This window comes from Miniopterus natalensis, chromosome 6 (assembly GCF_054644295.1).
Source record: "Miniopterus natalensis isolate mMinNat1 chromosome 6, mMinNat1.hap1, whole genome shotgun sequence".
Lineage (NCBI taxonomy): Eukaryota > Metazoa > Chordata > Mammalia > Chiroptera > Miniopteridae > Miniopterus > Miniopterus natalensis.
In genome coordinates this window covers 90,994,441-91,007,839 of record NC_142086.1, presented here as the reverse complement: position 1 = coordinate 91,007,839, position 13,399 = coordinate 90,994,441, and the positions used below count along the sequence as shown (strand labels likewise).

Genomic DNA, 13,399 nt, shown 5'->3' with positions numbered 1-13,399 from the left:
AATAACACCCAAAAAAAATCCTTTATTGTACACTGGTGAATGTGGGTGTTTTAATTAAATTTATTGGGGTGCCATTGGTTAATAGGATCATGCAGGTTTCAGGTATAGATTTCTATGATGCAAGATCTGTATCTTGCTCTGTGTGCCCACCACCCAGATTCAGATCTTCTCCCATCACCCTATATTAGGACCCCTTCGGCCCCCCACCCCCTTGGCTCTGGAAACCACCACACTGCTGTTTGTGCCCACCGGTTTTGGTTTTACATCACACATACGAGTGACATCATATGGCTCTTAGCTTTCTCTGACTGGCTCATTTCACTTAGCATAATACTCTCAAGGTCCATCCATGTTGTCGCAAATGTCACAGTATTTCATCTTTTCTCATGGCTGAGTAATATTCCTTTGTGTATATGGGGACCTGGACAGACACCGCTCCCAAGAAGACATACAAATGGCCAACAGATATAGGAAAGGATGTCGAATGTTTTTAAAATCACAAATGTCAGAGGTTGTAATCCATCTGATCACAATGAAATTGTAAAAGTGGTAGGTATCTTACAACATGGAAACTGGGGTACAAAGAGGTTAGAAAACTTACTAAAAGTTCCACAGCTAATACATTACTGAGATCAACTCCTTGTTCCTCTCTGCTGTGCTCCATGAAGTCTCCCTTCTACTCTGGAGGCCCGAACACCTGCTGTAACAGGGACTCAGTATCTCCCGTGAGGATCCATTTCATTGTGAAATTACTGTAATAAAGTCCCCACACACTGCAGAGTCTCTCCTTACTCCCAGCGTCATTTTGGGTCCTAGAATACACTGTATTTCAGCATTTTGTTCACGAGCCAGTTCCATCAAGAACGGCCGATAGCGCCTCTCCCCCGTCCCTGTCCCCGTCCCTCCAGGTGGTCTGTTATTCACGTCCATCCCTGTGCCTGGTCTTCTAGTCCCTGTTGATGAGCAAATATGACACCCAGGTCGTCCAAGTCAGCAGCACCGCTGACCAGGCCATGGAGAGAACAGGAGAGGAGGCCTTTGTAAGTCAGCCCGACAGGAGCAGCTCAGAGCAACACCCGCCTGTGGTCTCACGGTCTTAGGGGATCCGGGGTCTCAGCTCAGCCCAGCCGGGGTCTCGGCTCAGAATCTCACAGGGTCACGGCCAAGGTGTCAGCCGGGACATGGGAAAAAATTCTTTACCTTATAAATTAAACAGAGTTGCCAGGCTTAGTAAGTATGACCTAAACATAAGTATGTTTCATAGTACATGAAACATATTTATACTAAAAAATGTATTTTTCTATCTGAAATTCAAACTTAACCATCGTGTGTTTTACTTGTCAACCCCAAACATAACGTAACCATAGAAGTGACCTCCCGTCGTCCTCGCCAAGGTCAGAAGCAAGTAGCAGGCCGTTCCCACCGCGAAGGGAGGGGACCGTAGGAGGCTGTGTGTCCTTGGGGGTCACACCCACCCCTGTGAATTTACTCCCTGAGCCCGACTAACGGTTACATTTCCTCCGGGGTGGACGCTAAGCTGTTGCAATAAGCTTCCAGCACATGGACACTCCCCGCAACGCTGTCCCTCTTTCTCCCTGGTTCAGAAGCTATTTCTCGTCTACGACCGGCCGACTCCCACTCATCTTTCATCTCTGAGCTAAAATCTTGTCCTTTTTCAGAAAGATTCCTGGCCCCTGTCTCTCCCGGCCTCAGTCCCGCCTCACTTGCGATCTCTTCCAGTTTCCCGAACACCCCTGTGTGTAATTACATTGTATCAGTTTTCTCATCTCTGCAACATGTGGGCTTGGCGGCCTCTCCACGCTCGAGGAAGCGGTGACCACACGTCTGGTCCTCTGTGCCCAGCACATAACGGACGTCCTTCGTCAGAAGCCCCGCCAGGCGTGCTGACTGGGCCGACCCGCTCGGCGTCTGACCCGGAGGAGAGGTTTCCGTTCTCCAGGAACAGCACTCAGCCCGCTCAGCCTCTTCCAGGGCTTTCTCAACACTGCGGCTTCTTTCAAGAGTCAAGGCATTCAAGGAAAACTACATTTATATATCCAAGGGGATTAAATTGTGACTTCAGTCTTTGAAGTCTTTTTACATCCCACACGAAGGCTGGATTTCTGCAGCCAAAACATGTAACTGGGCTCCCGTCCCAGGTGTAGTAACGTAGGAGATCCCAGCTCTTTTCCTGGGGTCGGCCTCACGTTCTCACCGTCGGGCTACACAGCTCACCTTCATTTCTAACGTGTCCGTCCGGGAACAGGGCAGGGACAGAAGTGGGCATGAAAAATCAGTTCCTCCACCCCCGGCCCCGAGTCAGAAATGTCCCCCTAAGATAACCCAGGAATCGGGGCACTGTCCTGGCCCAGACGGTGTCACAGGCTAGAAAGCTCTGTGCTGAGAACTGTCCCCGACCCTCCTCCCCCCGCTCAGTGTCTGCAGACGCAGAGCCCACGGCGACGCCGGTCTCACCGTGAACGGCCCGCCTTTCAGGCCCGTCACTGTGCAGAGCACCCCGAATTCCCACCATGCCCAGTGCTGAGGAGAAGCATACGTTTTAGGAGTCGCCTTCTCCAGGCTTCTCTCCCTTCTTCACTGTGGGTGTCTGGGGTCTGACAGCCCCCCTCACAAATCCCGGTGCCCATCTGTCCCCTCTCGTGGCCGGTGCCACCACCCAGCCCAGGCTCACCTGGCCCGGCCCCAGGTCACTACACACCTAACGCGTGAGCCTCCCGTCTCCCCTTCCCACCCGTTTCCTCGCCATCAGCATTTCCTCAAAGCATTTCTGAGGCGCGTGTGTGTGTGCACGTGTGTTAATGAGCGTGCGAGGGCCGGTTAGGATGGAAAGAAGCGGACAGACCAGGATCCTGGGACACAGACGCTTAGGAACAAACCTTCAGTAAAATGAACAAACAGCAGAACATTCAGCCAAGGAGAAGCCACTTTTTCAGAGATGAAATCTAAGATACGTAACACTCAGTATGTGCCAGGCACTGACCGATCGGAACGGGAGACGCACACGCAGCTGGAGTGGACAGCTGAGCGCTCATCGGTCCTGCCGGTCTCTGAGGAGCTCACAGAGATGGCAGACAAAATGTGAGTCTACTGACTGACACCACGCCCGACGTGAAAGATACACGCGCTTGTTAGGACCCATGAAACATGTTTATTTGGAAACCGTCACAACATAGGAGCATACAGCGAGAAGGCAGTCGGTCTACATGCGGGCTACAGCCAAGTGAGTTCATCTGCCTCCAGGAACATCGTGGAGTGAGCAGGCCCCTCGATAGCCACACGGACCCTCGAGCAGACGCTGGTTTTCTGAGCCTCTGACTTCTCTCTACTCAGTGGGATTGTGAGACATTGAAACAGAAAGGCCTTGAAAGGGTCGCTTTTGAGGAAAAGGTGAGTAGCAGTTACATTCTAGCAGCAAGAATAGCATCTTCTGTAGATAAATGGTCGATATCCACAGCAGCCAAAGCCACGTCCATAGCCACAGCCGTAGCCAGACCCGTATCCACAGCCATAGCCAGAGCCGTAGCCAGATCCGTATCCACAGCCGTAGCCAGAGCCGCAGCCACAGCCGTAGCCACAGCCGTAGCCAGAGCCATATCCACAGCCATATCTGGAGCCGTATCCACAGCCGTATCCACAGCCGTAGCCAGAGCCGTAGCCACAGCCCCCATAGGAGCTCCCGTAGTAGTTGCAGCACATGCTGGCAGAGGGTGAGGTTTCAGTCGAGGTGCAGAGGATGCTTCTGGAGTTTGAATGTCACCCACCACCCTGGGAGCTTTATATAGGGACAGGAAGGGTCAGAGAATGCTGTCAATTTTGTGATTCACGTAATAAATATTCATTTAATACCTGGTATGCACAAGTCACTCATGTCAGTTGATCATGAGAGGACTTGGTATTTTCATAGCCACAGCATCTGCCTTAAGTGACCCATTAGTATAGAGTCTCCAATTTTTACCGGGGATCCGGGTTTGTTTTTTGTCACCTGGGCATTGTCTTGAGCCAATTACAAACCTCTAAGGTGAGTTTCCATCCCTTTTCCTATTATCTGAACTCATGATTCCAGAGACATATTTTATATAACAAGGCTCTGGGGCGAGAGGGAAGTTTATGATGGGAATGCAGCTACTCCAATGGGCTTGACTAACCCCTCGAGCAGCTTGCTACACACTGATTACATCATAGGTAATTTCACTAGAACACAACACCGCCCTCTATAGAAAATTCTCAACATTTGATGTCGTAGAGTTCCTGTGAATCCAAATACCTGGGAAAATCATATTCTGAGGGTCTATTTTTACCCCAAGGCCCACTCCATTCCTCAGTAAATTTTTATCCATTCTAGGTGGTTATTTACTTCAAACCAAAATAACACCCAAAAAAAATCCTTTATTGTACACTGGTGAATGTGGGTGTTTTAATTAAATTTATTGGGGTGCCACTGGTTAATAGGATCATGCAGGTTTCAGGTATAGATTTCTATGATGCAAGATCTGTATCTTGCTCTGTGTGCCCACCACCCAGATTCAGATCTTCTCCCATCACCCTATATTAGGACCCCTTCGGCCCCCCACCCCCTTGGCTCTGGAAACCACCACACTGCTGTTTGTGCCCACCGGTTTTGGTTTTACATCACACATACGAGTGACATCATATGGCTCTTAGCTTTTTCTGACTGGCTCATTTCACTTAGCATAATACTCTCAAGGTCCATCCATGTTGTCGCAAATGTCACAGTATTTCATCTTTTCTCATGGCTGAGTAATATTCCTTTGTGTATATGGGGACCTGGACAGACACCGCTCCCAAGAAGACATACAAATGGCCAACAGATATAGGAAAGGATGTCGAATGTTTTTAAAATCACAAATGTCAGAGGTTGTAATCCATCTGATCACAATGAAATTGTAAAAGTGGTAGGTATCTCACAACATGGAAACTGGGGTACAAAGAGGTTAGAAAACTTACTAAAAGTTCCACAGCTAATACATTACTGAGATCAACTCCTTGTTCCTCTCTGCTGTGCTCCATAAAGTCTCCCTTCTAGTCTCTGGAGGCCCGAACACCTGCTGTAACAGGGACTCAGTATCTCCCGTGAGGATCCATTTCATTGTGAAATTACTGTAATAAAGTCCCCACACACTGCAGAGTCTCTCCTTACTCCCAGCGTCATTTTGGGTCCTAGAATACACTGTATTTCAGCATTTCGTTCACGAGCCAGTTCCATCAAGAACGGCCGATAGCGCCTCTCCCCCGTCCCTGTCCCCGTCCCTCCAGGTGGTCTGTTATTCACGTCCATCCCTGTGCCTGGTCTTCTAGTCTCTGTTGATGAGCAGATATGCACCCAGGTCGTCCAAGTCAGCAGCACCGCTGACCAGGCCATGGAGAGAACAGGAGAGGAGGCCTTTGTAAGTCAGCCCGACAGGAGCAGCTCAGAGCAACACCCGCCTGTGGTCTCACGGTCTTAGGGGATCCGGGGTCTCAGCTCAGCCCAGCCGGGGTCTCGGCTCAGAATCTCACAGGGTCACGACCAAGGTGTCAGCCGGGACATGGGAAAAAATTCTTTACCTTATCAATTAAACAGAGTTGCCAGGCTTAGTAAGTATGACCTAAACATAAGTATGTTTCATAGTACATGAAACATATTTATACTAAAAAATGTATTTTTCTATCTGAAATTCAAACTTAACCATCGTGTGTTTTACTTGTCAACCCCAAACGTAACGTAACCATAGAAGTGACCTCCCGTCGTCCTCGCCAAGGTCAGAAGCAAGTGGCAGGCCGTTCCCACCGCGAAGGGAGGGGACCGTAGGAGGCTGTGTGTCCTTGGGGGTCACACCCACCCCTGTGAATTTACTCCCTGAGCCCGACTAATGGTTACATTTCCTCCGCGGTGGACGCTAAGCTGTTGCAATAAGCTTCCAGCACATGGACACTCCCCGCAACGCTGTCCCTCTTTCTCCCTGGTTCAGAAGCTATTTCTCGTCTACAACCGGCCGACTCCCACTCATCTTTCATCTCTGAGCTAAAATCTTGTCCTTTTTCAGAAAGATTCCTGGCCCATCTCTCTCCCGGCCTCAGTCCCGCCTCACTTGCGATCTCTTCCAGTTTCCCGAACACCCCTGTGTGTAATTACATTGTATCAGTTTTCTCATCTCTGCAACATGTGGGCTTGGCGGCCTCTCCACGCTCGAGGAAGCGGTGACCACACGTCTGGTCCTCTGTGCCCAGCACATAACAGACGTCCTTTGTCAGAAGCCCCGCCAGGCGTGCTGACTGGGCCGACCCGCTCGGCGTCTGACCCGGAGGAGAGGTTTCCGTTCTCCAGGAACAGCACTCAGCCCGCTCAGCCTCTTCCAGGGCTTTCTCAACACTGCGGCTTCTTTCAAGAGTCAAGGCATTCGAGGAAAACTACATTTATATATCCAAGGGGATTAAATTGTGACTTCAGTCTTTGAAGTCTTTTTACATCCCACACGAAGGCTGGATTTCTGCAGCCAAAACATATAACTGGGCTCCCGTCCCAGGTGTAGTAACGTAGGAGATCCCAGCTCTTTTCCTGGGGTTGGCCTCACGTTCTCACCGTCGGGCTACACAGCTCACCTTCATTTCTAACGTGTCAGTCCGGGAACAGGGCAGGGACAGAAGTGGGCATGAAAAATCAGTTTCTTTCACCCCCGGCCCCGAGTCAGTAATGTCCCCCTAAGATAACCCAGGAATCGGGGCACTGTCCTGGCCCAGACGGTGTCACAGGCTAGAAAGCTCTGTGCTGAGAACTGTCCCCGACCCTCCTCCCCCCGCTCAGTGTCTGCAGACGCAGAGCCCACGGCGACGCCGGTCTCACCGTGAACGGCCCGCCTTTCAGGCCCGTCATTGTGCAGAGCACGCCGAATTCCCACCATGCCCAGTGCTGAGGAGAAGCATATGTTTTAGGAGTCGCCTTCTCCAGGCTTCTCTCCCTTCCTCACTGTGGGTGTCTGGGGTCTGACAGGCGCCCTCACAAATCCCGGTGCCCATCTGTCCCCTCTCGTGGTCGGTGCCACCACCCAGCCCAGGCTCACCCGGCCCGGCCCCAGGTCACTACACACCTAACGCGTGAGCCTCCCGTCTCCCCTTCCCACCCGTTTCCTCGCCATCAGCATTTCCTCAAAGCATTTCTGAGGCGCGTGTGTGTGTGCACGTGTGTTAATGAGCGTGCGAGGGCCGGTTAAGATGGAAAGAAATGGCCAGACCAGGATCCTGGGACACAGACGCTTAGGAACAAACCTTCAGTAAAATGAACAAACAGCAGAACATTCAGCCAAGGAGAAGCCACTTTTTCAGAGATGAAGTCTAAGATACGTAACACTCAGCATGTGCCAGGCACTGACCGATCGGAACGGGAGACGCACACGCAGCCGGAGTGGACAGCTGAGCGCTCATCGGTCCTGCCGGTCTCTGAGGAGCTCACAGAGATGGCAGACAAAATGTGAGTCTACTGACTGACACCACGCCCGACGTGAAAGATACACGCACTTGTTAGGACCCATGAAACATGTTTATTTGGAAACCGTCACAACATAGAAGCATACAGCGAGAAGGCAGTCGGTCTACATGCGGGCTACAGCCAAGTGAGTTCATCTGCCTCCAGGAACATCGTGGAGTGAGCAGGCCCCTCGATAGCCACACGGACCCTCGAGCAGACGCTGGTTTTCTGACCCTCTGGCTTCTCTCTACTCAGTGAGATTGTGAGACATTGAAACAGAAAGGCCTTGAAAGGGTCGCTTTTGAGGAAAAGGTGAGTAGCAGTTACATTCTAGCAGCAAGAATAGCATCTTCTGTAGATAAATGGTCGATATCCACAGCAGCCAAAGCCACGTCCATAGCCACAGCCGTAGCCAGAGCCATATCCACAGCCGTAGCCAGAGCCGTATCCACAGCCGTAGCCAGAACCATATCCACAGCCGTAGCCAGAGCCGTAGCCAGAGCCGTATCCACAGCCGTATCCACAGCCATAGCCAGAGCCGTATCCACAGCCATATCTGGAGCCGTATCCACAGCCGTATCCACAGCCGTAGCCAGAGCCGTAGCCACAGCCCCCATAGGAGCTCCCGTAGTAGTTGCAGCACATGCTGGCAGAGGGTGAGGTTTCAGTCGAGGTGCAGAGGATGCTTCTGGAGTTTGAATGTCACCCACCACCCTGGGAGCTTTATATAGGGACAGGAAGGGTCAGAGAATGCTGTCAATTTTGTGATTCACGTAATAAATATTCATTTAATACCTGGTATGCGCAAGTCACTCGTGTCAGTTGATCATGAGAGGACTTGGTATTTTCATAGCCACAGCATCTGCCTTAAGTGACCCATTAGTATAGAGTCTCCAATTTTTACTGGGGATCCGGGTTTGTTTTTTGTCACCTGGGCATTGTCTTGAGCCAATTACAAACCTCTAAGGTGAGTTTCCATCCCTTTTCCTATTATCTGAACTCATGATTCCAGAGACATATTTTATATAACAAGGCTCTGGGGCGAGAGGGAAGTTTATGATGGGAATGCAGCTACTCCAATGGGCTTGACTAACCCCTCGAGCAGCTTGCTACACACTGATTACATCATAGGTAATTTCACTAGAACACAACACCGCCCTCTATAGAAAATTCTCAACATTTGATGTCGTAGAGTTCCTGTGAATCCAAATACCTGGGAAAATCATATTCTGAGGGTCTATTTTTACCCCAAGGCCCACTCCATTCCTCAGTAAATTTTTATCCATTCTAGGTGGTTATTTACTTCAAACCAAAATAACACCCAAAAAAAATCCTTTATTGTACACTGGTGAATGTGGGTGTTTTAATTAAATTTATTGGGGTGCCATTGGTTAATAGGATCATGCAGGTTTCAGGTATAGATTTCTATGATGCAAGATCTGTATCTTGCTCTGTGTGCCCACCACCCAGATTCAGATCTTCTCCCATCACCCTATATTAGGACCCCTTCGCCCCCCTTCCCCCCCTGGCTCTGGAAACCACCACACTGCTGTTTGTGCCCACCGGTTTTGGTTTTACATCACACATACGAGTGACATCATATGGCTCTTAGCTTTTTCTGACTGGCTCATTTCACTTAGCATAATACTCTCAAGGTCCATCCATGTTGTCGCAAATGTCACAGTATTTCATCTTTTCTCATGGCTGAGTAATATTCCTTTGTGTATATGGGGACCTGGACAGACACCGCTCCCAAGAAGACATACAAATGGCCAACAGATATAGGAAAGGATGTCGAATGTTTTTAAAATCACAAATGTCAGAGGTTGTAATCCATCTGATCACAATGAAATTGTAAAAGTGGTAGGTATCTTACAATATGGAAACTGGGGTACAAAGAGGTTAGAAAACTTACTAAAAGTTCCACAGCTAATACATTACTGAGATCAACTCCTTGTTCCTCTCTGCTGTGCTCCATAAAGTCTCCCTTCTACTCTGGAGGCCCGAACACCTGCTGTAACAGGGACTCAGTATCTCCCGTGAGGATCCATTTCATTGTGAAATTACTGTAATAAAGTCCCCACACACTGCAGAGTCTCTCCTTACTCCCAGCGTCATTTTGGGTCCTAGAATACACTGTATTTCAGCATTTTGTTCACGAGCCAGTTCCATCAAGAACGGCCGATAGCGCCTCTCCCCCGTCCCTGTCCCCGTCCCTCCAGGTGGTCTGTTATTCACGTCCATCCCTGTGCCTGGTCTTCTAGTCTCTGTTGATGAGCAGATATGACACCCAGGTCGTCCAAGTCAGCAGCACCGCTGACCAGACCATGGAGAGAACAGGAGAGGAGGCCTTTGTAAGTCAGCCCGACAGGAGCAGCTCAGAGCAACACCCGCCTGTGGTCTCACGGTCTTAGGGGATCCGGGGTCTCAGCTCAGCCCAGCCGGGGTCTCGGCTCAGAATCTCACAGGGTCACGGCCAAGGTGTCAGCCGGGACAAGGGAAAAAATTCTTTACCTTATAAATTAAACAGAGTTGCCAGGCTTAGTAAGTATGACCTAAACATAAGTATGTTTCATAGTACATGAAACATATTTATACTAAAAAATGTATTTTTCTATCTGAAATTCAAACTTAACCATCGTGTGTTTTACTTGTCAACCCCAAATGTAACGTAACCATAGAAGTGACCTCCCATCGTCCTCGCCAAGGTCAGAAGCAAGTAGCAGGCCGTTTCCACCGCGAAGGGAGGGGACCGTAGGAGGCTGTGTGTCCTTGGGGGTCACACCCACCCCTGTGAATTTACTCCCTGAGCCCGACTAATGGTTACATTTCCTCCGCGGTGGACGCTAAGCTGTTGCAATAAGCTTCCAGCACATGGACACTCCCCGCAACGCTGTCCCTCTTTCTCCCTGGTTCAGAAGCTATTTCTCGTCTACGACCGGCCGACTCCCACTCATCTTTCATCTCTGAGCTAAAATCTTGTCCTTTTTCAGAAAGATTCCTGGCCCCTGTCTCTCCCGGCCTCAGTCCCGCCTCACTTGCGATCTCTTCCTGTTTCCCGAACACCCCTGTGTGTAATTACATTGTATCAGTTTTCTCATCTCTGCAACATGTGGGCTTGGCGGCCTCTCCACGCTCGAGGAAGCGGTGACCACACGTCTGGTCCTCTGTGCCCAGCACATAACGGACGTCCTTTGTCAGAAGCCCCGCCAGGCGTGCTGACTGGGCCGACCCGCTCGGCGTCTGACCCGGAGGAGAGGTTTCCGTTCTCCAGGAACAGCACTCAGCCCGCTCAGCCTCTTCCAGGGCTTTCTCAACACTGCGGCTTCTTTCAAGAGTCAAGGCATTCGAGGAAAACTACATTTATATATCCAAGGGGATTAAATTGTGACTTCAGTCTTTGAAGTCTTTTTACATCCCACACGAAGGCTGGATTTCTGCAGCCAAAACATATAACTGGGCTCCCGTCCCAGGTGTAGTAACGTAGGAGATCCCAGCTCTGTTTTCCTGGGGTCGGCCTCGCGTTCTCACCGTCGGGCTACACAGCTCACGTTCATTTCTAACGTGTCCGTCCGGGAACAGGGCAGGGACAGAAGTGGGCATGAAAAATCAGTTCCTCCACCCCCGACCCCGAGTCAGTAATGTCCCCCTAAGATAACCCAGGAATCGGGGCACTGTCCTGTCCCAGACGGTGTCACAGGCTAGAAAGCTCTGTGCTGAGAACTGTCCCCGACCCTCCTCCCCCCGCTCAGTGTCTGCAGACGCAGAGCCCACGGCGATGCCGGTCTCACCGTGAACGGCCCGCCTTTCAGGCCCATCACTGTGCAGAGCACCCCGAATTCCCACCATGCCCAGTGCTGAGGAGAAGCATACGTTTTAGGAGTCGCCTTCTCCAGGCTTCTCTCCCTTCCTCACTGTGGGTGTCTGAGGTCTGACAGGCGCCCTCACAAATCCCGGTGCCCATCTGTCCCCTCTCGTGGTCGGTGCCACCACCCAGCCCAGGCTCACCCGGCCCGGCCCCAGGTCACTACACACCTAACGCGTGAGCCTCCCGTCTCCCCTTCCCACCCGTTTCCTCGCCATCAGCATTTCCTCAAAGCATTTCTGAGGCGCGTGTGTGTGTGCATGTGTGTAAATGAGCGTGCGAGGGCCGGTTAGGGCGGAAAGAAGCGGACAGACCAGGATCCTGGGACACAGACGCTTAGGAACAAACCTTCAGTAAAATGAACAAACAACAGAACATTCAGCCAAGGAGAAGCCACTTTTTCAGAGATGAAATCTAAGATACGTAACACTCAGCACTGACCGATCGGAACGGGAGACGCACACGCAGCTGGAGTGGACAGCTGAGCGCTCATCGGTCCTGCCGGTCTCTGAGGAGCTCACAGAGATGGCAGACAAAATGTGAGTCTACTGACTGACACCACGCCCAACGTGAAAGATACACGCGCTTGTTAGGACCCATGAAACATGTTTATTTGGAAACCGTCACAACATAGAAGCATACAGCGAGAAGGCAGTCGGTCTACATGCGGGCTACAGCCAAGTGAGTTCATCTGCCTCCAGGAACATCGTGGAGTGAGCAGGCCCCTCGATAGCCACACGGACCCTCGAGCAGACGCTGGTTTTCTGAGCCTCTGACTTCTCTCTACTCAGTGGGATTGTGAGACATTGAAACAGAAAGGCCTTGAAAGGGCCGCTTTTGAGGAAAAGGTGAGTAGCAGTTACATTCTAGCAGCAAGAATAGCATCTTCTGTAGATAAATGGTCGATATCCACAGCAGCCAAAGCCACGTCCATAGCCACAGCCGTAGCCAGAGCCATATCCACAGCCATAGCCAGAGCCGTATCCACAGCCGTAGCCAGAGCCGTATCCACAGCCGTAGCCAGAGCCATAACCACAGCCGTAGCCAGAGCCGTATCCACAGCCATAGCCAGAGCCGTATCCACAGCCGTAGCCAGAGCCATAACCACAGCCGTAGCCAGAGCCGTATCCACAGCCGTAGCCAGAGCCATAGCCACAGCTACCGCATGAGTTTCCGTAGTAGTTACAACACATTGTATCTAGAGGTGGGTTCGGCAGTTCAGTAGAGGAGCAGGTGGAGGTGTCTGAAGTCTGACTGTCATCTCCTGCCCTGGGACCTTTATATAGTCCCAGAAATGGGTGGGTCATCAAACACAGACTCTGTGGCCTCATTACCACAGCAATTTTCATTCTTAAAAAGTTCATCATTCTAAGGACAATTTTTTTAGCTGTGATGCCCAGCCTTTGGCCCAGCTAGTCATGAGAACTGTGACAAAACAGGCCACCCCACAGACTGAACAAGCATGCCTCTGGGATGTCATCACACCTCACATAGGCTTTCACTTGGGGCAGGAGTCCTCCTGCCCTCCCCGGGACCATGTGGGCACCAGGTGACGCTCCAGCACCTCACCCCTCGGTGTCCACTGGAAAGCACCTGGACAGAAGTGAGATGCAAACAGCAGGGGCACAGGTGAGGCACTCTCAGGTCATCCCTACCCAGATGTGGACAGAACCCAGGAAGGACGACCACTGCAGTGGTGGCCAGAGCAGGAGACAGGTGAGGTGGAGAAGATCTGAACTGGAGCAGGACAGATGTCGGATGCAATACAGCCAAACAAAAGCAGCCGGGATATTGTTCAATGCAACAGAATCCACTCATTTGAGAGTTCTTGGAACTTTTTTATATGACACTTTCTTGGAAACATCATGCCCACTTACGTCATCAAAATGTTATCTGTCTAAACTCCACTGATTCTTCAAAGCACAGCGTGGGCTACAACTCATCTAAGAAGCATCCCTGGACATTCACAGCATGCATTGGGCATAATTCCTCTGTCCTTCCACAGCCCCCGTGCCCAAGTCTACGGCAGCACTGAGTGTTCCATCAGCAGC

General features: G+C 50.9%; 1 protein-coding gene across 1 annotated transcript; it reads right to left on the bottom strand.

Annotated features, from left to right (window-relative positions):
• Positions 1–7,813: 7,813 nt before the first annotated feature.
• On the bottom strand, positions 7,814–8,172 carry LOC107533491 (uncharacterized). The gene has a single exon (XM_016208207.2). It carries the CDS (start codon positions 8,126–8,128, stop codon positions 7,814–7,816), a length of 315 nt encoding a protein of 104 aa, XP_016063693.2. The 5' UTR covers positions 8,129–8,172.
• Between the last annotated feature and the right edge of the window lie 5,227 nt (positions 8,173–13,399).